The sequence below is a fragment of the Primulina huaijiensis genome, chromosome 1 (assembly GCF_012295235.1).
Source record: "Primulina huaijiensis isolate GDHJ02 chromosome 1, ASM1229523v2, whole genome shotgun sequence".
NCBI classification, from domain to species: Eukaryota; Viridiplantae; Streptophyta; class Magnoliopsida; order Lamiales; family Gesneriaceae; genus Primulina; species Primulina huaijiensis.
The window spans coordinates 20,447,870-20,468,781 of record NC_133306.1 but is presented as its reverse complement, the minus strand read 5'-3'; the positions used below and the strand labels follow the sequence as shown (position 1 = coordinate 20,468,781).

Here is a 20,912-nt window from a genome sequence, read left to right as displayed (position 1 = left end):
TCCAAGTAATAGGCTCCAGAGCTCAGCCTCTCGATCACTTTGAAGGGACCCTCCCACTTTGGGTCCAACTTTCCTCTCTGCTCTTCTGGCACCTTCCTCAGGACCAAGTCACCTACCTGGAAGTTTATCTGAACGACCCTCCGATTATAAGACTGTGCAATACGGTTCTTATAAGCTTCCATGTGAATGCTGGCAGCCTCTCTCTTTTCTTCCAGAAGATCAAGGTCAGTGGCGCGTCTCGCACCATTGTCTTCGTCATAAAACATTATTCTTGCTGATTCCAACCCAAGCTCAGCTGGGAGCACTGCCTCATTACCATAGACCAAACTGAAAGGAGTTTCTTTGGTTCCTTCTCTTGGGGTGGTTCGGTATGCCCATAAGACACTTGGTACCTCATCAACCCAATTTCCCTTAGCATTGCCAAGTCGAACTTTCAGACCCTGCACCAGCGTCCGATTAGTCACCTCCACCTGCCCATTACTCNAAGTCACCTACCTGGAAGTTTCTCTGAACGACCCTCCGATTATAAGACTGTGCAATACGGTTCTTATAAGCTTTCATGTGAATGCTGGCAGCCTCTCTCTTTTCTTCCAGAAGATCAAGGTCAGTGGCGCGTCTCGCATCATTGTCTTCGTCATAAAACATTATTCTTGCTGATTCCAACCCAATCTCAGCTGGGAGCACTGCCTCATTACCATAGACCAAACTGAAAAGAGTTTCTTTGGTTCCTTCTCTTGGGGTGGTTCGGTATGCCCATAAGACACTTGGTAGCTCATCAACCCAATTTCCCTTAGCATTGCCAAGTCGAACTTTCAGACCCTGCACCAGCGTCCGATTAGTCATCTCCACCTGCCCATTACTCTGCGGGTAAGCTACAGATGTAAAGACTTGTTGGATCTTCATCTCTTTACACCAAGCTTGGAGCTTAGGCCCTTGGAACTGTCTCCCATTATCAGATATCAATCTTCTAGGCACCCCATATCTGCACACTATATTCTTCCATAAGAATTTCAGAACGTCACTCTCAGTGATTCTTGCCAACGGCTCTGCTTCCACCCATTTCGAGAAATAGTCAACTGCCACCAATAAGAACTTTTTCTGAGCAGGAGCTATAGGAAAAGGCCCCACAATATCCATTCCCCACTGGTCAAAAGGACAAGCGGCCGTGATAGCCTTCATCATCGCGGTCGGCCGGTGATGCAACCGGGCATGACGTTGACAACTATCACAAGACATCACTATCTCTTGAGCATCATGCAGCACTGAGGGCCAAGAATAACCGGCTAGCAACACCTTCCTTGCCAACGCATAAGCCCCCAAGTGATTTCCACAGCACCCCTCATGAACTTCTCGGAGTACATAATCAGCCTCTTGATAACTCAAGCATCGAAGAAGCGGCCCTGCGAAAGACGTTCTATACAACACTTCTCCGATCATCACATAACGCGAACATTTTGTCTTCAACTTACGAGCTTCGCGAGGGTTATCAGGAAGCTTTCCCTCTTTCAGGTAATCAATTATGCCAGTCCTCCAATCCTCCTCCCCCTGTTCAACTGCTGGTGAACTCGTGTGAGGTGTGAGTTCAACTTGGAATACCACATCTCTAGTCTTCCAACTTCCCAGTGTTCCAGCCATTTTGGCTAGAGTGTCCACCTTTTCATTTTCTTTCCTGGGAATCTGTTCAAATGTAATTTCTGCAAATTTTTCTCTGACTCTGTCCACTTCTTGAGCATACTCAATAAGTTTTTCATCTTTCATATCATACATTCCCTTCATCTGTTGTGCTACCAGCTGTGAGTCAGAAAAAATAAGTACCCGGGTAGCTCCCACGTTTCTGGCTGCTCGAAGTCCTGCCAACACAGCTTCATACTCTGCCTCATTGTTGGATGCTCGAAAGTCCAACCTTACCGCTAACTTCACCTCCTCCCCAGCCGGTGAAATCAGTACCACTCCCACCCCACTTCCCTCCTTCGAAGATGAACCATCCACGTATACTTTCCAAGGGTCCTCATTTTCTTGATGCACGGTCTCAGCCAGAAAATCGGCTAAGGCTTGTGCTTTAATAGCTGTTCACGGCTCATACTGGATGTCATACTCTCCCAGTTCAGTAGTCCACTTGACCAAACGACCAGACATATCTGAATGAGTTAAGATCTTCCCCAATGGACTGTTGGTGAGTACCACAATTGGATGAGATAGGAAATATGGCCTCAAACGTCTTGCTGTCATCACCAAAGCCAAAGCCAATTTTTCCAACCCTGAGTATCTGATCTCTGCCCCTTTGAGTGCATGCGAAACATAGTAAACCGGCTGTTGAACGGATCCATCTAGCTTGACAAGGACCGAACTCACAGCTCCTTCAGTGGCAGATAAATATACCCACAAAGGCTCACCAGCTGCCGGCTTGGCCAGGACAGGAAGCTCGGCAAGATATTCCTTCAATTCTGTGAAAGCCTTCTCACAATCCGGACCCCATTCAAATTTTTTCGCCTTCCGCAAAGTCCGGAAGAACGGTAAGCTTCTGTGAGCAGACCTCGAGATAAACCTCGCCAACGCTGCGATCCTCCCCGTCAACTTCTGCACATCATTCGGTCCTCGGGGAGAAACCATGTCTTGGATAGCTCGAACCTTCTCGGGGTTAGCCTCAATCCCTCTCTCTGTCACCATATAACCCAAAAACTTTCCACTCCTCACCCCGAAGATACACTTTTGAGGATTCAGCTTCAGCCCGTAGGATCTGAGGGTGGCAAAGGTTTCCACCAAATCTGGTATGAGCTGGGCTGAGTCTTTTGATTTTACCATGATGTCGTCCACATACACTTCGACATTCCTTCCCACCTGCTCAGAAAAGACTCTATCCATCAATCGCTGATACGTGGCTCCGGCATTTTTGAGTCCGAAGGGCATGACCACGTAACAGAAAGTTCCTTCAGAGGTGATGAAACTCACTTTATCTTGATCCTCCACAGCCAAGGGAATCTGATGGTACCCTTGATAAGCGTCCAACATGCACAAATACTGATGTCCAGCTGTGGAGTCCACCAATTGATCTATCCGAGGCAAAGGATAACAATCTTTAGGACATGCCTTGTTGAGATCTCTGAAGTCCACACACATCCTCCACTTCCCTGAACTCTTCGGAACAAGAACGACATTCGAGAGCCAAGTAGGAAACTGTACCTCTCGAATGTGCCCAGCATTGAGCAACTCTCCCACCTCCTTTTTTATAACTATATCTTTCTCGGGCCCGAAGTGTCTTTTCTTCTGCTTCACGGGACGAGAATTTGGTAAAATGTTTAATCGGTGTTCTGCTACATCGGGGCTCGTCCCTGTGAGCTCTTGGGCTGACCAAGCGAACCCGCTGAGATTAGCATGTAAACAAGTAATGAGTTCATCCCTGATCTCTGGGTCAAGGTCAGGGGCTATCCTTAGCGTCTTCTTATCGGGCCCCAATGCCACGATCTCCGGCTTCTCATCCATCACCTCATGAACCTCCCTCACTACTATGGGCAACCCGCTTCGCCCCCTTCTGATCATATTGACCTCCACACGCGCCCTCTTCCCCTCTTCTTTCACTATCCCCTCGTAACACCGACGCGCGACCCTCTGGTCCCCGCATAAGACTCCAACCTCCTTCCCTACAGGAAACTTCAACTTCTGATGATACGTGGACGCTACAGCTCTGAAATCCTTTAGGGCTGGTCGCCCCAGAATTCCATTATAAGCGGATGGGGTGTCCACCACAGTAAATGTTGTCATCTTCGTTACCCGCCGAGGCTCATGTCCCAAAGATAGAGGAAGGACAATCTGACCCAACGGCGGGATGGCATGTCCTGCAAACCCATATAGAGGAGTGGAGATCGGCTCGAACTCAAATCCCTCCACCTTCATCTGATCCAGAGTGCTCTTGAACAAGATATTCACTGAGCTTCCATTATCAATAAAGATTCGTGCCACATCGTAATTGGCAACGGTTGGTGTCACCACCAAGGCATCGTTATGTGGAGCCACAACGCCTCGGAGGTCTTCCGGCCCAAAACTGATGACCGGATCCTGGGGTAAGTCTGCACCCCTAGATATTTCAAAGCTCTCCAACCTTCTTCCATGCGCCTTCCGAGGTCGCCCGGAATCTCCATCAGTAGCACCTCCCGATATCATATGAATCATTCCTCTCGTGGGGTGGTTGTCCTCATTCCTTCCCCTCCTCGGCTCGACAGGTTCCCGAGGGACATCTTGATCTCGATCTTCTCTCCTCCATTCTCCAACCCTCTGATTTATCCAGGGAGGGCCTCGACCTCGTCTAGATGATGAACGAGTTCTCGGTTCATCCCTGGATGAAGATCTTTCTTGCCTGCCTAGCGGTGGAAGCCTAGTACTGCTCTCCACCCTCTGCGACTTCTCCCCCTTCTCCCCTGATTCCCTTACCGCCATCACTTTATCCTGATTCCTGTTCAGAGGAACATGTGAGGAGAATTGTCCTCTACCTCTAGTTTTGTCCTCCTCCCTTTCGCCCGCACCCCTCTTCCTTCCTCCTCTCTCCGTCCCCTCAACTCTTCCTCCCCCAGGCCGCTGCTCCATCCTCTTGTACCGCTGAGCATCCTCTAGATTCACATATTTTTCCGCCCGAGCCAACAAATCATCATAGCTCGACGGAGGTTTCTTGACCAACGACTTAAAAAATTCTCCCCCCCTCAGCCCTTGGGTAAAAGCACTTATCATGATGTCGGGGGTAGCCGCTGGTATCTCCAGCGCTGCACTGTTGAAACGCTGGACAAATTCTCGCAAAGTTTCAGCCTCTTGCTGTTTCATCACAAACAAGCTCAAATAATTTTTTTGATGCCTCTTGCTGCTGGCAAATCGGTGCAAGAAAGCTGTAGCAAAATCCTCAAAAGACTGTATAGAGTTGGGCTGCAGGGTATTAAACCATTGCTGGGCTGACCTCACCAACGTGCCCAGAAACACCCTGCACCTGACTCCATCTGAATATTGGTGCAACAAAGCCGCATTCTCAAATCTCCCCAAGTGTTCCTCGGGGTCAGTATGTCCGTCATACTCACCAATGTTAGATTGTCGGAAATTCGGAGGAAGCCCTTCCTCCAAGATGGCTAGTGAAAAAGGGCTTCTTCTCTTGGGTACCGGCGCTCTGCTTCCTACCTGCTCCCTCAACCTCCGTATCTCTTTCCACATCTCCCCCATCTCACTAATCTCCCCAGTTGGGAGGGGTTGCGTCTCCTCCACCCTGCTCTGGTGGACTTCAACATTTTCCTCACGTTCCTGACGAGCGGCCTGTTCCTCTACAAACACAGACTCTTGATTCCTTTTCATGGCCTCATCCACTGTCCGGGTGATAAATTGGCCCAACTGCTCCAGGGTCAAGTTCCCCACGTTCTCATTGGGACGGGTTTGCTCGACCCTTGTCTCGTGAAGGGGCTGCTCGGTTCTTGTCTCTTGACGAGGTTGTTCCTGTCTCGTCTCAAGACGCGGTTGTTCATGTCTTGTCTCAACATGAGACTGTTCGGGTCCCCTCTGAGGACGCGATGATGCTGAGGTAGCTCTTCTACTTCCTTTCCTGCCTACCATCTCTACGTCTCAACTCAAGTTTTCCCACAGACGGCGCCAAGTGATACTCATGGGAAATTTTAGGGTCCGCTTCCAGCAAGTGTCACTAGTCCAGACGCAGGTTTTAAATTACACTGAGCCTGAAATCACGAATAAGATCGTTAGAAGGGGGCCGGGAGGGTGTCCCGGCGTAGCCCCTCCGACGCTCAAGTCAGAGACTGAGGAGATATGGGGGGAGCAGCTAAGGGTGCTGCTGAAAACAATATAGTGAATGAAATAACCGTACGCTCAAACCTGGTATTTATAGGAGAATACCTGGGTTTCTCATGGGCCCTTCACCTGTGGGCCCTAAATATGGGCTGGATTTTGATGGGCTCATCCATGGGTATCAAGTTGAGTATTTAAATTGGGTCATTACCCATCATATACCAAATTTACGTGCTTGTTTTGCTTCTCTTGACTCATATTGTTTGTAGAACTCAAAACATAATATTTCATAGGAAAAAAAAAACATAATCTACCACGTTGGATTTAAATGGAATTAGTAAAAATGTGTATTAATCAATACCATTTTTATATAATTTATACAAAAATAAGAATACATATTAGCAGTGTTCAAAAAGTCCGCTTAAGCCTCGCTTAAGTGCGTTTAAGCTTAAAGCTCGGCAAAAACGCCCCGCTTCGAAGAAAGCGCAGTTTGACCGAATTAAACATAATTAAGGTGTTTAATTAAGCGTGCTTAAGTACAATTAATCGCATCTATTTATTTTTAATTTTTTTTATTTTGAAGGTATGTCTTTATTTTAAAATAATAAATTAGGTTTATAATTTAGATGTTTGTTTTTTAATTTTAATTATGATTAATCGTGTCTGATAATGATTTGACAAATATTTAACATTTTTAATGTGTTCTAGTTGCAAAAACAAATAAAGATTGTAATTTTGATATTTTTATGATTTTATAAATATGAGAATTAATGCATCAGACTTAAATTTATCATATTTATGTATTATTTTATCTATTTATTGGTTTGAGATAGTTACAATTACACTAAAGATAAAAAACGTTTTTTCACGCTTAAGCCTGTGCTAATCTCGCTTAAGCTTGAAAAGCTTGGAGCTTGACATCCGTGCTTCGGGACGCTTCACGCTTTTTAGAACCTTGCCTATTAGTCAATCAATGTTATGATTAAGAAAGGATTATTTTTTATGTTACGTCCAAAATATCCTTAGATTTTTTTTTTCAAAGAAAACACAGCTTTTAAATTTATGTAAAAGGGTTGCAAGGCATTTTTTTGAAAATGATTTTCCAAAAATATCTAATTTAAAGCCAAGTCCACCTTTTTTCTTACGGGCCTAAGGATTTTGTGGGCCGCTGAAAATTTTATATGATTCTCAAAAAACATCCTCTGTCAATTCATCATGTTAATGTACACCAAAGCATAATTTGATATCTACGATAGGATAAACATGTGATAAATAATACAAAGATAAGTTAATGGTAAATAAGATGAAAGATATTATATTTAATATTTGATATGATTTCAATAAGAGTGATTAAATCTATATATTAGATTGTAATGATAAAATTAACCTTATCATATTAAATTTTATAATTTAAAATTTGTTGCTTGAGTTCATATTTCTTATATGTTCATGCGCCGACAGTGCTTGCATGATTTATTTATTTTTACCTAATTTTATATATTATATAATATGATAATTGAGCTATTGATTTTGTGAGTCAAGTCAAATATCAATTTTTAAGGTTAATCGAGTGATACTAATAATTTTATTGAGATTTATAAAAATCATTTATATAATTATCTCGAGTTCATTTATATAATCATCATATTATATAATATATATAAATAAATAAAAATATTTATTTGATGGGGCGGTGAAATGAGAGAACGATAATGTTTAAGATTTTTATATATTGAGGGCGATTAAGTAATTTATCGATCCTTCTCTTATCCATTGTACCAAACTATACCTAAATGTATTACACTTTATTTTAATTAACTTTAAAATGACGATCATATAAATAACTTGTTTAATGTATCGTTTGGTTCGTGGTATGAGAAAAATAGTATATAGATAAATAATATTTTGTAATAATAAAACATATAATAATGATAATGAATATAATGTTTGATTTGATTGATTAATTTGAGATAATGTGATAATAATATGATTCATCAAACATGAAATGAAAATAAATAAAAATATAAATAAATAATACAGGTAATATGTCATATAGCACAAACCAAGTACTAGATTTAACCCAAGGAAACCTCTAAGCGGGAACAAGCGAAAACGAGGTGTAATAAGGCGGGAAAGAATGATTCTTTCTTCACACCGACTATAAATGTAATCTCATCCTAATTTTGAATCAAACAGAAGCAGATTTTTTTGAAATGGGGAGGAGTAGAAAGACTAGGGTTTTGGAGGCGAATTGTGAGGAAGAAGAGGTGGAAACGAAGGAAAATGAGCAAGATTTTAGCGAATCGTCTTCCTCGAACGAGAAAAGCTTGTATGAGGTTTGTTATTTCGTATATCTTCTCTTTTCAACTTCTTCACGAGTTTAATTTAATCTTGTATTTTTTTTAAAAAAAATCATATTTAATGTGAGTAGGTTTCAGGAAAAAAGTTGAACTTTTGTTGCTGACCTGTTTTATTTTTTTTTAAACCTAATAAATCGGTGCTTCTGGACCATCATGTTCTGAGGTTACATTGTTAATTAAAGGGTTGGGTGAAAATTAACTTCGTGTTTTGTCAAATTGTATCGAAAATTAACGGTAATCAACCTCGAAAATTCCAGAATTCTCCACAAGAACGGAAAGCCATAATTTATTTGGGATCAAACTGGCATATAAACTGGAAAAGGCATTGATCTTTTGCGTATTGATGGCTGTTAAAAGATTGAGATTTGTAATGTAATCCAGCATTGATATGTTAAGAGATTTTATTGAGGATATTCCTAAATTGCCTTATCTCGCATCCATCTAATTCCAAAGGTTTTAAAACGTTTTATCTCATGAAATGTTAGATATTTAATTATTTCTTGCTTTCTGTATCACTATCGTTAGAAAAAATACGCCCTCCTGCAAGATCTTTTATGATGCGTGGCTCTGAAATTCAAATGAATATATATGTATATAAAACGAAGAAAGATTAGGGGAACACAAAGAACTTCTATTCAGAGAGTAAAATGGATTCTTGATACAATGGATATGAAAAGTATATCTGATCTTATTAAGCACACACTTCAAACTCAAACAGAAAGTTTGCTCTAACTAACACGTCCAACGGCCAGTTCTTGACTAACATATAATCATGTTCTTAAACCCTTGATCACACCATTTCCCAAGATGAAATCTCAGCCACCAGCCTAACAATTCTCCACCTTGGCTAGACTTTTATCTTCCAACCAATGCAGCAGCTCCATACAATACTCGAGCTTCGAACAGGTAAGGACTAAGGACTCAGTCAACATATCACCCGGATTCTCACTTGCTGAGGGCTTTTCTGACTACATTCTTCCTCGTGGACAGATTCAAAGAAATGTGTGACGTAGAGCCTAGGGTATTACTCTACTGTAATATTATTACTTTCTTGAATAAATAATTAGACACAAAGAGGCTGCATTTATACACAATTATCTATCCTTAATTTTAGAAAACAAATAATACAAGATATTGCAAAGATAACATAATATCCTTATATCCTAAATATTTACAGATTCCAAGTTATCCACTCTCTCCCTTAAGTTGTTGCATAGTATCTATCATGCCCAACTTGGTAGTTATATCTTCAAACTTGGGTCTGACGTGGTCCTTTGTCAAGGGATATGCTATTTGTCGTTCAAATGTGATGAATGGCAGATGGATGATCCCACTCTCCAACTTTTTTTTAATGAAATGTATATCAACCACAAAATATTTTGTGTGATCGTGTTGTTTGGGCTTATTCACAATGTTAATTGCTGATTTATCATCACAAAACGGTCTCATTAGAGCTTCCTAGTTCATCTTTGCCTCTTCAAGTATTAAATTAAACCATAATATTTCACGCACCCCATTAGCTACATCCCTTTATCCTACCTCAGTACTGCTTATAGCTACTATACTCTGTTTTTTTATTTCTACATGTGACATGGTTACACCACAGAAAGATTCAATAACTAGTGGTACGGGATATCAACTGTAGGAGGCCCATTGCATTGTTTCACCGCCTCGTAATATTCTTTATATAACTATTAGTCTCCAAATTCATCAATACTTTTCAAACTTTCCTAGAATTAACCTTGGAATGGTGTTTTCTCTTTCCATAAAAACTTCAGTCATAAGAAGTGAATGAATTACTGGTATTTAGCACAATTATGCATTAGACCTCCTGACGTAGCTACCATTGACTCATACAGGACTAAACTTGCATTCTAAAACTTGAGTGTGAGAACAATTATTTAAAGCAAGGGAAATCTTCTTACGGATGACCGAGTTCTACTGATGGGTATTTTATGCCTTTTTAGAGTTATTGGTTTCGCTCCAATCTATAATTTGATCGTTAGGGTGTGTTTGGATGTACAAAAATGGGATTTGGAATTGGAATTGGATTTGGAATTCATGGAATTGGAATTTTTTTTGATTGAAAACGATAATATTATTAGAATAATAGAAAAAATTACTAAAAAATGGATGAGAAATCCGCAAAACACTCCGCAAAGAAAAAGAACTACTACTATAGTGTCGTCAATAGCATATAAATTTTCAATCCTTAACTAGATCTGAGATAAACAAGTGATTAAACTCTGACAACTTAGTCGTCTAAGTCGTAATTCTGAATCTGATCTTCTTCCAGACCTCGTTTGTAGACTCTGATGTTGTGAAAATTCTTTTGTTCTGCTCCAACCAAATCGACCAAAAGATGCAATGAACTACTAAGTACCAAAAGTTCCTAGCTCTTCTCCTGGTAAGTAAGCTTGGCTCCAAAAGAAACAAGTCATGCGCCTTTCTTAGAAATGTCCATTCAAAACTCAATTCTTGCAAAACTTTTATCCATGTTCCACTCGTGAAGGAATAATGCAACAGTAGATGGTCTTGATCTTCCTCTTGGTTCCAGCATAAGCTACATCATTGCGGGCATAAAGCACAGACATACCATCTTTTTTGCAGCGAGTCACAAGTCAGCAGTTTTCCCAAAGCCACAATCCACAAGAAAACTTGAACCTCATGTGGCATAGATATTTTCTATATATTACAGTAATACGCGAATAAAGCAAATATTTTTTTTAAGAAATGAAAAAATATAAAGTTTATCCAAATGAAATTAAAAATAAAGTTGCCAAATTTTGATAAACCGAGTTTTTAGTGTTGTAAAGAATGAAGTTGTTTTGAAGGGGAAAAAATAATTTATCGAATTTTTGTAAATTTTTTTAAAAAGATTTAAAATTTATAAGTAAGTTGTATATATTTAATTCTAAAAATAATTTTATTGTTACTAAAACTCAAATTCCATGAATCAAGGAGGGCCTAGGCGTTTAAAGTTTTAATGGGAAATTTTTTTGTGCTTTTAATTTTTGAAAGCCGAATTAAACTAGAACATGACATAAGGAAGAATTATAGGCTCGTGCTTTTAATTTTTTGGGATTGAAAACCCAATTAAAACCACAATTTGTTGGCTTGCGCTTGCCTTAACACACGACTCTCATCTTCTTTGTCTATTTACTCCTGCACACATAAAAAAATCGAACCAGATCTTAAAGGTAATTTTTATCTTTATTTTAAATTTTTTTTTTTGCATTGCCTGTTATTCTGATCCTCCTTAAGCAGGAGAAATGAACCAGGTGTCAATTGGATTTTAACAAAGTTTGGGCTGAAATTTAGTTTAAGGACCATTACAAGTCTCTTAATATCGTGGAATTTGCCTAGCGACGCCTAGTTCCGGCCTACGCAACCTAGGTTATACGCCAGACTAGCGCTTAGCGGATTTTAGAACCATTAGTTAAATGACATTCTTATTTTACCAAACACTTTAAAAGTATTTGCAATTCCAAATCTTATCAAATTCTCTCAAATTCCATGTCGCTAAACACACGGTTAAAAACTCCATGCTTAAGCTGTAACTGTGATGATTTATGGTTTCCTTTTATGTTTGTGTGTGTGTGTGCGTGGAGCTAAATATTGAGCTTGGAGTTATAATTGGCTGGACTTCATCATTTTTAGATTCTTGGTGTAGACAAAGCTGCATCCCAGCAAGAAATAAAGAAAGCCTATTACAAGCTGGCTCTGAGGTTACATCCTGATAAAAATCCTAATAATGAGGTAAATTTTGTAGTTTTAAACATGCTGCATTTGATTCTTTTCCAGCGGAGAAATCATTGGTCTTGTTCAAGATTTTTGTTATTCCATTTTCTTTCTCTAGGAGGCCAAGGAAAAGTTTCAGCATCTGCAAAAGGTTATGTCTGTTCTTGGTGACGAGGAAAAACGTGCTGTGTATGACCAGACTGGCTGTGTTGATGATGCTGTAAGTCACAGTCCTACCTGCTGTTCTTGGTGTTACTTGTTAAATGATTGTGGTAGCTCCGACACCATTCACAAAGGTTAAAGTGTGTACTGGAATAATGTATGAGCAAAATCCACCCTCAGCATTTAGATATTCTAATAGTTGCACTGATGAAAGATTTGAACATCAAGTTGTTTGGATTATTTTTACTACTAATTTACTGTATTTTTAATATTTTATAACATCATAAGTTTTTCATACATTATAGAATTGAAAAACGACTAACACCTCTTATGGCAGTTTGTCCAACACCGTAGGATCCTCAAACTTAATTGACATAACTATGCTGATTAACAGGAACTAGCAGGAGATGACATTCAGAATTTAAAGGCTTTTTTCCGAGCCACATATAAGAAGGTTATTGGCCTTTGCTATCTGATGACTTTCTCCAATAATTGTTGATTCTGCTGTACTCATCAAATGAAGTATATGGATATCGTTTATAGGTCACTGAGGCAGATATCGAAGAGTTTGAAGCTAACTACAGAGGCTCTGATTCAGAGAGAAATGATTTGCTTGAGCTATACAAAGAACTCAAGGGAAACATGGATAGGTATATACAATTAGCGTGTTGTTTGACTGTCAATTTAAACTTTTCACATCATTATCTGTTTGCATTTGTTTTCAGGCTTTTCTGCTGCATGCTTTGCTCTGATCCTAAACTAGACTCCCATCGCTTCAAGGATGTCATTGATGAGTCTATATCTGCAGGTGAGATCTCTCCCATTTCTATGATGGAGTTTATATTAACTTTGCAAATAATTTTAATGGTTTTTACCTTTCTTTTCTCAATTTTGTGCAAACTACCGACCGCCTTGTTTTTCCATTACCATATTCATAGGAGAAGTGAAATCAACCAAAGCATACGAGAAATGGGCTAAGAAAGTATCTAAGTCAAAACCTCCCACAAGTCCATTGAGACTGAGAAAGAAGTCAGTATCTTTACTTCTCCAATATATCTTGATAACGTATCTTTTTTTTTTTGAAGTGTACCTTTGAGAAAATTGTATGCTCATGAACGCCTTTGCAGATCAAAGAAAAACTCAGAAGACTTGTATGCTATAATAGCTCAACGACAGAATGAGAGGAAAGGCAAAATTGATTCAATGTTCTCATCTCTAGTTCAAAAATATGGTGGAACTGAGGCAATTCCAGAGCCAAGCGAGGAGGAATTTGAAGCTGCTCGGAGAAAACTCGAAAGTAGGAGGACTTCCAAAGGAAAGTAATTGCACTCTAATTAACTCTGTTATTTCTGTAAAAATTATGAATTCTGTGCATGTTCTTGTATCTTGTGTATGATACATATGCCAACAATGTGGCAACTTCTCATGTCAAAGATGAGAGTTTATGCCTGCACGAACAGTGATGGTTGCGACGATGGCCCTTCATATATGAATTCGTTATATAGATTTTATGCATGTTGTAGGAGTTTATCAGAAACTATATAGAAATTGATGTTCTCAGTAAAAAAATGATTCCTTGATAAAATTATTTTCTACCACAAATTTTTTTTATTAATTATCTTTGCACAAAACATGTTCCTGGGAACAATAACTTGATAATAGACAAAATGGAATATAAATGACAAGTCTACCTGATGTTCTAATGCTTGTGACATTTGTGGGATTAATCATCAGATCAAGTAGCAGCCAGCAGTTTTAAAATAATATTGGTTTAAAATGTACAATTGACTATTTGCATTCGATTGATTAGGATTGCGTTTAGTTGGATTGATGAGATTAGATATGATAAATAATGTCGTGATTAATGTGGTTGAGGGAATTACTTGTCTGTGGGTGCGCGTGAATGTTTCAAGTTTGTTGGCTTCGGTTTCNATAAAAAATGAATATATTATAAATTGAATCTACCGATTTTTTTTCTTTTAATTAATTAAATCGGAAATAAGCTATAATTTTGAAATAACTTATGCATGTGTTTTTATGGCATAGATAGATATTTCATCGCATTTTTCCCATTTAAAGTTTGGTAGGACCGTTCATTCATTGTCTGGTGAAATTTGTCCATATTATTATTATTATTATATCAACTATATTATATTTCTTGCTACCTATTGAAGAAAATAATGATTCTTTCTTTAAAAATCGCAGTCCACGAGGTACATTCATGCCATAAAAATAAGGGAATTGTAAGCATTAAATGTCATTTTCAACTTCAAAAAAATATCTTTTTTTTTTTTGCAGGCATTTCCATATTATTAAATAAAACTCCAAAAAAAAAACTATTTAAAATTTGGTTAATGCAATCATTAAATCAATTTTTTACAAATTAGGAGAACCATCCACGAAGCACAGGGTGCACCTCAGCGTGTATTAGTAATCATGCGCGACAGTGGAGCATGCACGGACACCCCTAACGCGTATACCACTCCTTCCCCACTTTCAAATGGCCACAAATTTACATTTGACTCTATATATTTCGCGTCCTATTACTTAAAAAAAATATATTGTCCCATTGACCATCAGAAATAAAAAATTTAAAAACTGTAAGCGGTAGACACTTGATACATTGATTGTTATATGATTTAAATAATTAAATTTATACACATTTTAACAAGAGATGCTTACTCGTACTTATTTACCAGGATAATCTATTATGATAAAAATTATTTATAATACACATCGAGATCTGAAATTTAAAATGTCATTTTACTTTTAGGAGGATATATTGTTTTACTTTATAAAATTTATTTCATATCTAATTATCAATACCAAACATTTGAATAATATTCAATTCTACTTTATATTCCATCTTATTAGATAATAATTACTAGTTTTTATAATTTGATGTATTATGGAACTTATTAATAAAATAAAGGGGTTGAAAATAGCATGGTTTCAAACGAGAGGGGCTTTATTATCAATTCATCCCACTCTCCGGGTAGATCCTGAACCCAACGACTATTTAACCATGTCTCTGCTTCCGTTGAATTTCATTCTCCACAAATCCAAGCGCGTGTTCATTTCAAAGATCCAGAGGTAAAGTCTCAGCTTCTCGTACTCCTGATTTAGCTCCATGGTTGATTTCGCTTTTGATATTTGATAATTGGGTGTGATCTGAAAATGCAGCTTTCGCGGTCGGATGTGATTTCAGCGATCTCTAATTTAGTGCCTGATTTTCTGTCCTATTGGTAGTTAAGTGATTAGATCTACGCTGGTATGAAGGAGTTAGGGGTGATCGAATGAAAAATATCAAAATTTTTTGTTAGAACTTGAAAAATGCAAGATTCATCGCTAAGCTTAAGTATGTTGCCCTGCCTGAGGCTTGCAGTTTGATTTGAATTGTTTTTTTAATAATATGTGTCGTATGGATTCCATCACATGTAATTGGTTGGTGGTGCACTTGGAGATCTGGTCTGATTAGGCATGGCTGAAATCATCCAATGATTTCTGCCTGGTATAATTTATTTCATTTGGATAGTAATTTGTGTTTTTCATGTGTCATCGTACTTCTCGTTCATTTTTTGCATCAGATCTGAGTTTTAACCGCAGAATATATTTTGTTTTGATTTTTAGTTTTTAGTTGTGGTTGATTAGATTCAAATTCATAATTAATGTAATCTAATTTCTTGCAACCGACTATAGATATTTGTATACCTTGGTCCATCATTTGTATCCCTCTTATTCCAAGTGGAAATATATGTATGCTAGTTGAGAAACTACGAATTTATTCCTTCCAGTATCATGGGGCAATATTTCTCGGTGAAATGGCTGATTTGGAATGATGTTAAGATCTGACGAAATCATGTCCATGCGATTAGAATATTATATAGCCAAAAACGTCCCGATGTTCCTAATACAGATTGTGATTATTTCGTGTTATCTTATTACTGCCCACTCTATGGTTGCTGACTCGTGGACAATATTATGCTTCTGTATAAGGGTTGTGAGAATGTTTCTGTGAAATGCTCACATGTTGATTTTCCAATTTTCCAGGCCACGCTAACATAGAAAAGATGGTGAAGATCTGCTGCATTGGAGCTGGGTATGTGGGAGGCCCTACCATGGCTGTGATAGCACTCAAATGCCCTTCAATTGAAGTAGCTGTTGTTGATATTTCTGTTGCTCGCATCAATGCCTGGAACAGTGATCAGCTTCCTATCTACGAGCCAGGACTCGATGATGTGGTGAAGCAGTGCCGTGGCAAGAATCTTTTCTTCAGCACAGATGTGGAGAAACATGTCTTTGAGGCTGATATAGTCTTTGTTTCAGTCAACACTCCAACTAAGACCAGGGGCCTCGGAGCTGGGAAAGCTGCAGATTTGACATATTGGGAAACTGCGGCTCGCATGATTGCTGATGTGTCGAAATCTGACAAGATCGTGGTTGAGAAGTCCACAGTTCCAGTCAAAACAGCTGAGGCCATTGAAAAAATCTTGACTCACAACAGCAAGGGAATCAATTATCAGATTCTCTCTAACCCAGAATTCCTTGCTGAGGGAACTGCCATTGAAGATCTTTTTAAACCAGACAGGGTTCTTATTGGAGGCAGGGAAACCCCAGAAGGCCTTAAAGCAGTCCAAAAGCTGAAGGATGTTTATGCCCATTGGGTTCCCGAAGATCGTATCCTTACCACCAATTTATGGTCCGCGGAGCTCTCCAAACTTGCTGCTAATGCCTTCTTGGCTCAAAGAATTTCATCGGTCAATGCCATGTCTGCTCTATGTGAAGCTACTGGAGCAGATGTTACCCAAGTGTCTTACGCTGTTGGCAAGGACACGAGAATTGGTCCCAAGTTCCTTAATTCTAGCGTTGGTTTTGGTGGCTCCTGCTTCCAGAAGGACATACTCAACTTAGTTTACATTTGCGAGTGCAATGGTCTTCCCGAGGTTGCAGAATACTGGAAACAAGTTATTAAGATCAACGACTATCAAAAGAGCCGGTTTGTCAACCGCATTGTTTCTTCTATGTTTAACACAGTTTCTAACAAGAAAATAGCCATCTTAGGTTTTGCCTTTAAGAAGGATACAGGTGACACGAGAGAGACTCCTGCAATTGATGTTTGCCAAGGACTCCTAGGTGACAAGGCCCAGTTGAGCATCTACGACCCTCAGGTCACCGAGGACCAGATCCAGAGAGACCTTTCTATGAACAAATTCGATTGGGATCATCCCCTTCATCTCCAGCCAATGAGCCCAACCACAGTCAAGAAAGTCTCTGTCGTTTGGAATGCCTATGAGGCAACAAAAGACGCTCATGCTGTTTGTATCCTTACTGAGTGGGACGAGTTTAAAACACTTGATTTCCAGAAAATATATGACAATATGCAGAAACCAGCCTTTGTTTTCGATGGGAGGAACATTGTCGATGTGCAGAAGCTCAGGGAGATTGGTTTTATTGTTTACTCGATTGGCAAGCCACTCGATGCCTGGATCAAGGACTTGCCTGCTGTTGCATAAAAATTGAATATCTCCTATACTTCTCGCGATGAATCAAATGGCATACTTTGAGTAAGGAAACTTTATATCATTGTTATTATTATTTTTATGAAGATATAGTCATATAATTTTTTGTAAAATAGGTAAGAATTGAGAGCCATTTCTATTGGAATGAACATTCTCATTCTAATGTCTTACCAAGTATGATTCTAGGGAATGAGATGAGAATGCTCATTTCATTTCCGCCATATTCTCTCCACCAAGCATGCCCTAAGATCCTTTTTTTTTTCCCATCATTTTCATTTTAGAAGTAGACCAGGTTTTTATTATTCTTATAATACATCTGTAGTCAGAGGAGCAACTATGTTGTTTCTGGGCTAAAATTATGGTTGATGACATTAATCTTGTCGTTTACTTGTAGTATTACGACTTGATTTATTGTTGTCTGTGATTTAATGTGAGGTTACAAGTTTTACATACCATTTTTGCTTTCATTTTTATGTAACGTTGCTCGTAAATGATGTCTAAATATTACATACATTTCCGAAATTTGGAACTAAGAAAAACTTAACATTGATCTTTGTGATGTTTGTTGGATCAAATTCTGATTCTTGTGAATGTGAAGTGGGTACTGGTTGATGTATGGATGGATTATTGAGGCTTTGTTTCATTCATTTCCAAGAACATTTTTCATCAAACAAAGTTTACTGTTACTTTCTCAAGACTTCTTTCTTTGCACGAGTATTTTCATATATCCAAATATAATAATTATTTCATATCAATTTTCGTTCACCAATCAAAATATTCTATATTTGTATAATTATCTAACTCGATTATCATATTGTAGACTAAATAACATGGCATCGCTAACTCAATGTAATTTAGTAGTGTTTATCAAACAAAAACCTTGTTTTTCTATGCATACCCTCAAAACTTTTAGAAATATGTATCCTGAAATTTCGAAAATAAAAGTAACAAAAAACGAATGCTTATTAAAACACAATGAATTGCACTGTACTCGGACCTTGGTAGTGGACATTATAGATAGGAGTTTCATGCAAAGCATACTATAAAAGGGAAAGATGGACGGTAGTATTTTTCAATAAACTTTTATCTCAATTGAACTAGGCATTTCTGCGATTTATTTGAGGGGAGCTTAAAAGAAATAAATGGATGCGGACTTAGATGTTTCATTGTTTCTGACACAGATGAATTCATTTGCGAAATCAAAGCATCCGAATGTTGTCGAATATAAAGATTTTTGGATGGACGAGGTGTCATGTAGAATCCTAAGTGAAGCTGGTTTTTAAGAAAGCTTTTCATTTTCATTATTTGTATTGTATATGCACAGTGACAAACAACTGTGAAGGAGGAGACCTGTTAGTAATTGAGCATGATTCCAAACTTTTCTTTGTGAGACAATTTTTTGGAGAGTAAAGCATTTTTTTTCAATGAGCAGATTCGTTTATTTGTTCTGTTTATCTTATCTGAATCTTAATTTTCAATTCCCAGTTATCTAACATATGCATCAAGAAAGAAAACGACGTCCATCTCTGTAACAAACCTAAAAACCATGAAGATTGATGGTAAAAGCATCATATTCTTGCACAGCGTTCGGTTACTTGTTGCTTGTGTATACACTACTCAGTAATGCTGAATACCAGATACTCGGGGGAACTTGTAAAGCTTTGTGAGCTCTTGACAATTTCCATCTTCACATTACAAATATCATTTGTGGGGTTTGTCCAGAGCTTGTTTCAGATTTACCATATGGGTATAAATCAGACCTATGGTCACTAGGTAACGAACTTAAGTAATGAGAATTCTGAAGTTCTCTCCGGGAGTTTTGTGTAGCTAAACATCTTGTTTTTCCTATTCAAGGTTGCTGCATTTTTGAGATAGCTGCACATCAACAAGCATTTAGAGCTCCAGTAAGTTCAGATTCTAGTGTTTCATAAGTGTCAGCTTTCCGTCTTTAAATCGTCGTATGAAATAGGATATGGCTGGACTTATCAACAAGATAAACAGATCTTGATCTCTCCACTGCATATTTTTCACTCTTCCACTCTCCAAGTCTTCTCCATAGTTACTCTTCACGTCGCAGTATTTCTTCCAGTGAAATTCCCCTCTTCGAACAATTCCAAGGAGAAGAGCAAAAGGCCACCTCCTAAAAGTTTCGATTTTGGCGAAGATAACAAAGTTAGGGAAGCTAAACTAAAATAGAGAGATCTACTTCCCTTTTTCGAGAAAAATAGTGTTTCGTAGTACACAAATTCACTAGATTGTATCTCCTTGACAGAAGACAAACTTGAGACCAAGAGAAAGATATGATGAAAAGATTTCTCATGATGGTGAATCAAAGAACTTATCCTGCGTGAGCCTACTGAAACCGAAAATGGAGACGTGCGAGTGGCGAGTCAAGAGCCAACTGATGATCCCTTCTAAAACAAGATAAAATCAACCAACTTTCAACCGTTTTGGGGAAGATGTTGTCTCTTCCAGAGAAACTGGCTGGCAAATAGCTCGATAAATCTAAAAAAGTTTCCCAAGGCCCACCTGGTTTTAAGAATTGAACATCTTCACAATCTTTTCATTTCTAACAAGTTCTTGCATGTATATAAAGCCGTCATGTTTCTTGATTTTTGGATGTTAAATTTGCTTGTTAAGATGGAAATTCGACTGTTTTTATCAAGAAGACACGTTTATTTCTCCGATCCCCTTAGCAATCTAATCTTCGGATTGAAATAAGCAAGGCATGTCGACAATGTGAACTCATGCAAAGCATAGAAAATTGTTGTAACGCATTTTGTTAAAGCAAAAGAATTATATATACATTTCCAGTGGTAAATGAATTTAAAGTTCGCACTGGCACAGATCTCAATGACGACTAATTAAGCTCTTTTTTAAAAAAAAAATAGAAAAAATCATATTTTATTGTTAAAAAATCTACGATAAATTTAAGAACCTGAAAATGACAAATTTCATTAATTTTTTACAAGTTTTGCTTTTAATGGAACAATATAAAATTTTATCTAAGATTATGAGCTGTCTAGAAAATGGGTTTAGGTACACTTACCGAATAATTTGTGTCCATTAATTTAGATGTCCTCTTCCGAAATAATTGACGATGATGAAGAACTTTCCACCGTGATTGACAAATTTTTTTAGATGCATTATTAGCATCATAATAATAAAAAAAAATGAGATTGATGAATTTGATGTCGCACCTAAAAATGTGAAAAAGAAAGACTAATATTCCATCTTTGACACCTAAAAGACATCTATATATCCAACAATTAATCCCACCATTTTGTAAAAAAGTTTGTTTTATTTATCAAAATACCTTCTCACAATTTTTTATATGATGTTTGATTTGTGGGTTTATTGTTGG

At 38.1% G+C, this 20,912-nt stretch overlaps 3 protein-coding genes across 4 annotated transcripts in view; 2 read left to right on the top strand and 1 right to left on the bottom strand.

The window, feature by feature from the left end:
- Positions 1-5,325, bottom strand: part of LOC140972352 (uncharacterized) — a 6,726-nt gene extending 1,401 nt beyond the window's left edge. The window contains exons 1-4 of the mRNA XM_073434800.1: positions 4,945-5,325; positions 2,130-4,800; positions 496-2,066; positions 117-440 (exon numbers count right to left, since the gene is read on the bottom strand). Of these exons, the coding sequence (XP_073290901.1) occupies positions 117-440; positions 496-2,066; positions 2,130-4,800; positions 4,945-5,325 (4,947 nt within the window). The remainder of the gene's footprint in view (positions 1-116; positions 441-495; positions 2,067-2,129; positions 4,801-4,944) is intronic.
- A 2,497-nt stretch (positions 5,326-7,822) lies between these two features.
- LOC140983395 (chaperone protein dnaJ 6) lies at positions 7,823-13,533 on the top strand. Its single transcript, XM_073450440.1, has 8 exons — positions 7,823-8,102; positions 11,787-11,885; positions 11,986-12,087; positions 12,424-12,483; positions 12,573-12,679; positions 12,755-12,837; positions 12,968-13,058; positions 13,157-13,533. Exons 1-8 carry the CDS (start codon positions 7,980-7,982, stop codon positions 13,350-13,352), a joined length of 861 nt encoding a protein of 286 aa, XP_073306541.1. The 5' UTR covers positions 7,823-7,979; the 3' UTR covers positions 13,353-13,533.
- Positions 13,534-14,995: 1,462 nt separating this feature from the next.
- Positions 14,996-17,998, top strand: LOC140983380 (UDP-glucose 6-dehydrogenase 1). 2 transcript variants are annotated; one of them, XM_073450430.1, is made up of 2 exons: positions 14,996-15,122; positions 16,080-17,998. In XM_073450430.1, the coding sequence occupies exon 2, from the start codon at positions 16,100-16,102 to the stop codon at positions 17,540-17,542; it is 1,443 nt and encodes a 480-aa protein (XP_073306531.1). In that variant the 5' UTR covers positions 14,996-15,122; positions 16,080-16,099; the 3' UTR covers positions 17,543-17,998. The 2 variants fall into 2 exon arrangements, with proteins under 2 accessions (XP_073306531.1, XP_073306523.1); XM_073450422.1 differs by lacking the exon at positions 14,996-15,122 and adding an exon at positions 15,137-15,387.
- Positions 17,999-20,912: the final 2,914 nt, after the last annotated feature.

Excerpts from the sequence above, each read along its gene's own strand:
- LOC140983380 (XM_073450422.1), top strand. The coding sequence starts at position 15,363 with ATGCAAGATTCATCGCTAAGCTTAA. Across the intron at positions 15,388-16,079 it reads AGATTCATCGCTAAGCTTAA|GCCACGCTAACATAGAAAAG; the intron begins GTATGTTGCCCT and ends CCAATTTTCCAG.
- LOC140983395 (XM_073450440.1), top strand. The coding sequence starts at position 7,980 with ATGGGGAGGAGTAGAAAGACTAGGGTTTTGGAGGCGAATTGTGAGGAA. Across the intron at positions 12,088-12,423 it reads CTGGCTGTGTTGATGATGCT|GAACTAGCAGGAGATGACAT; the intron begins GTAAGTCACAGT and ends GCTGATTAACAG. Across the intron at positions 12,838-12,967 it reads TGATGAGTCTATATCTGCAG|GAGAAGTGAAATCAACCAAA; the intron begins GTGAGATCTCTC and ends CCATATTCATAG.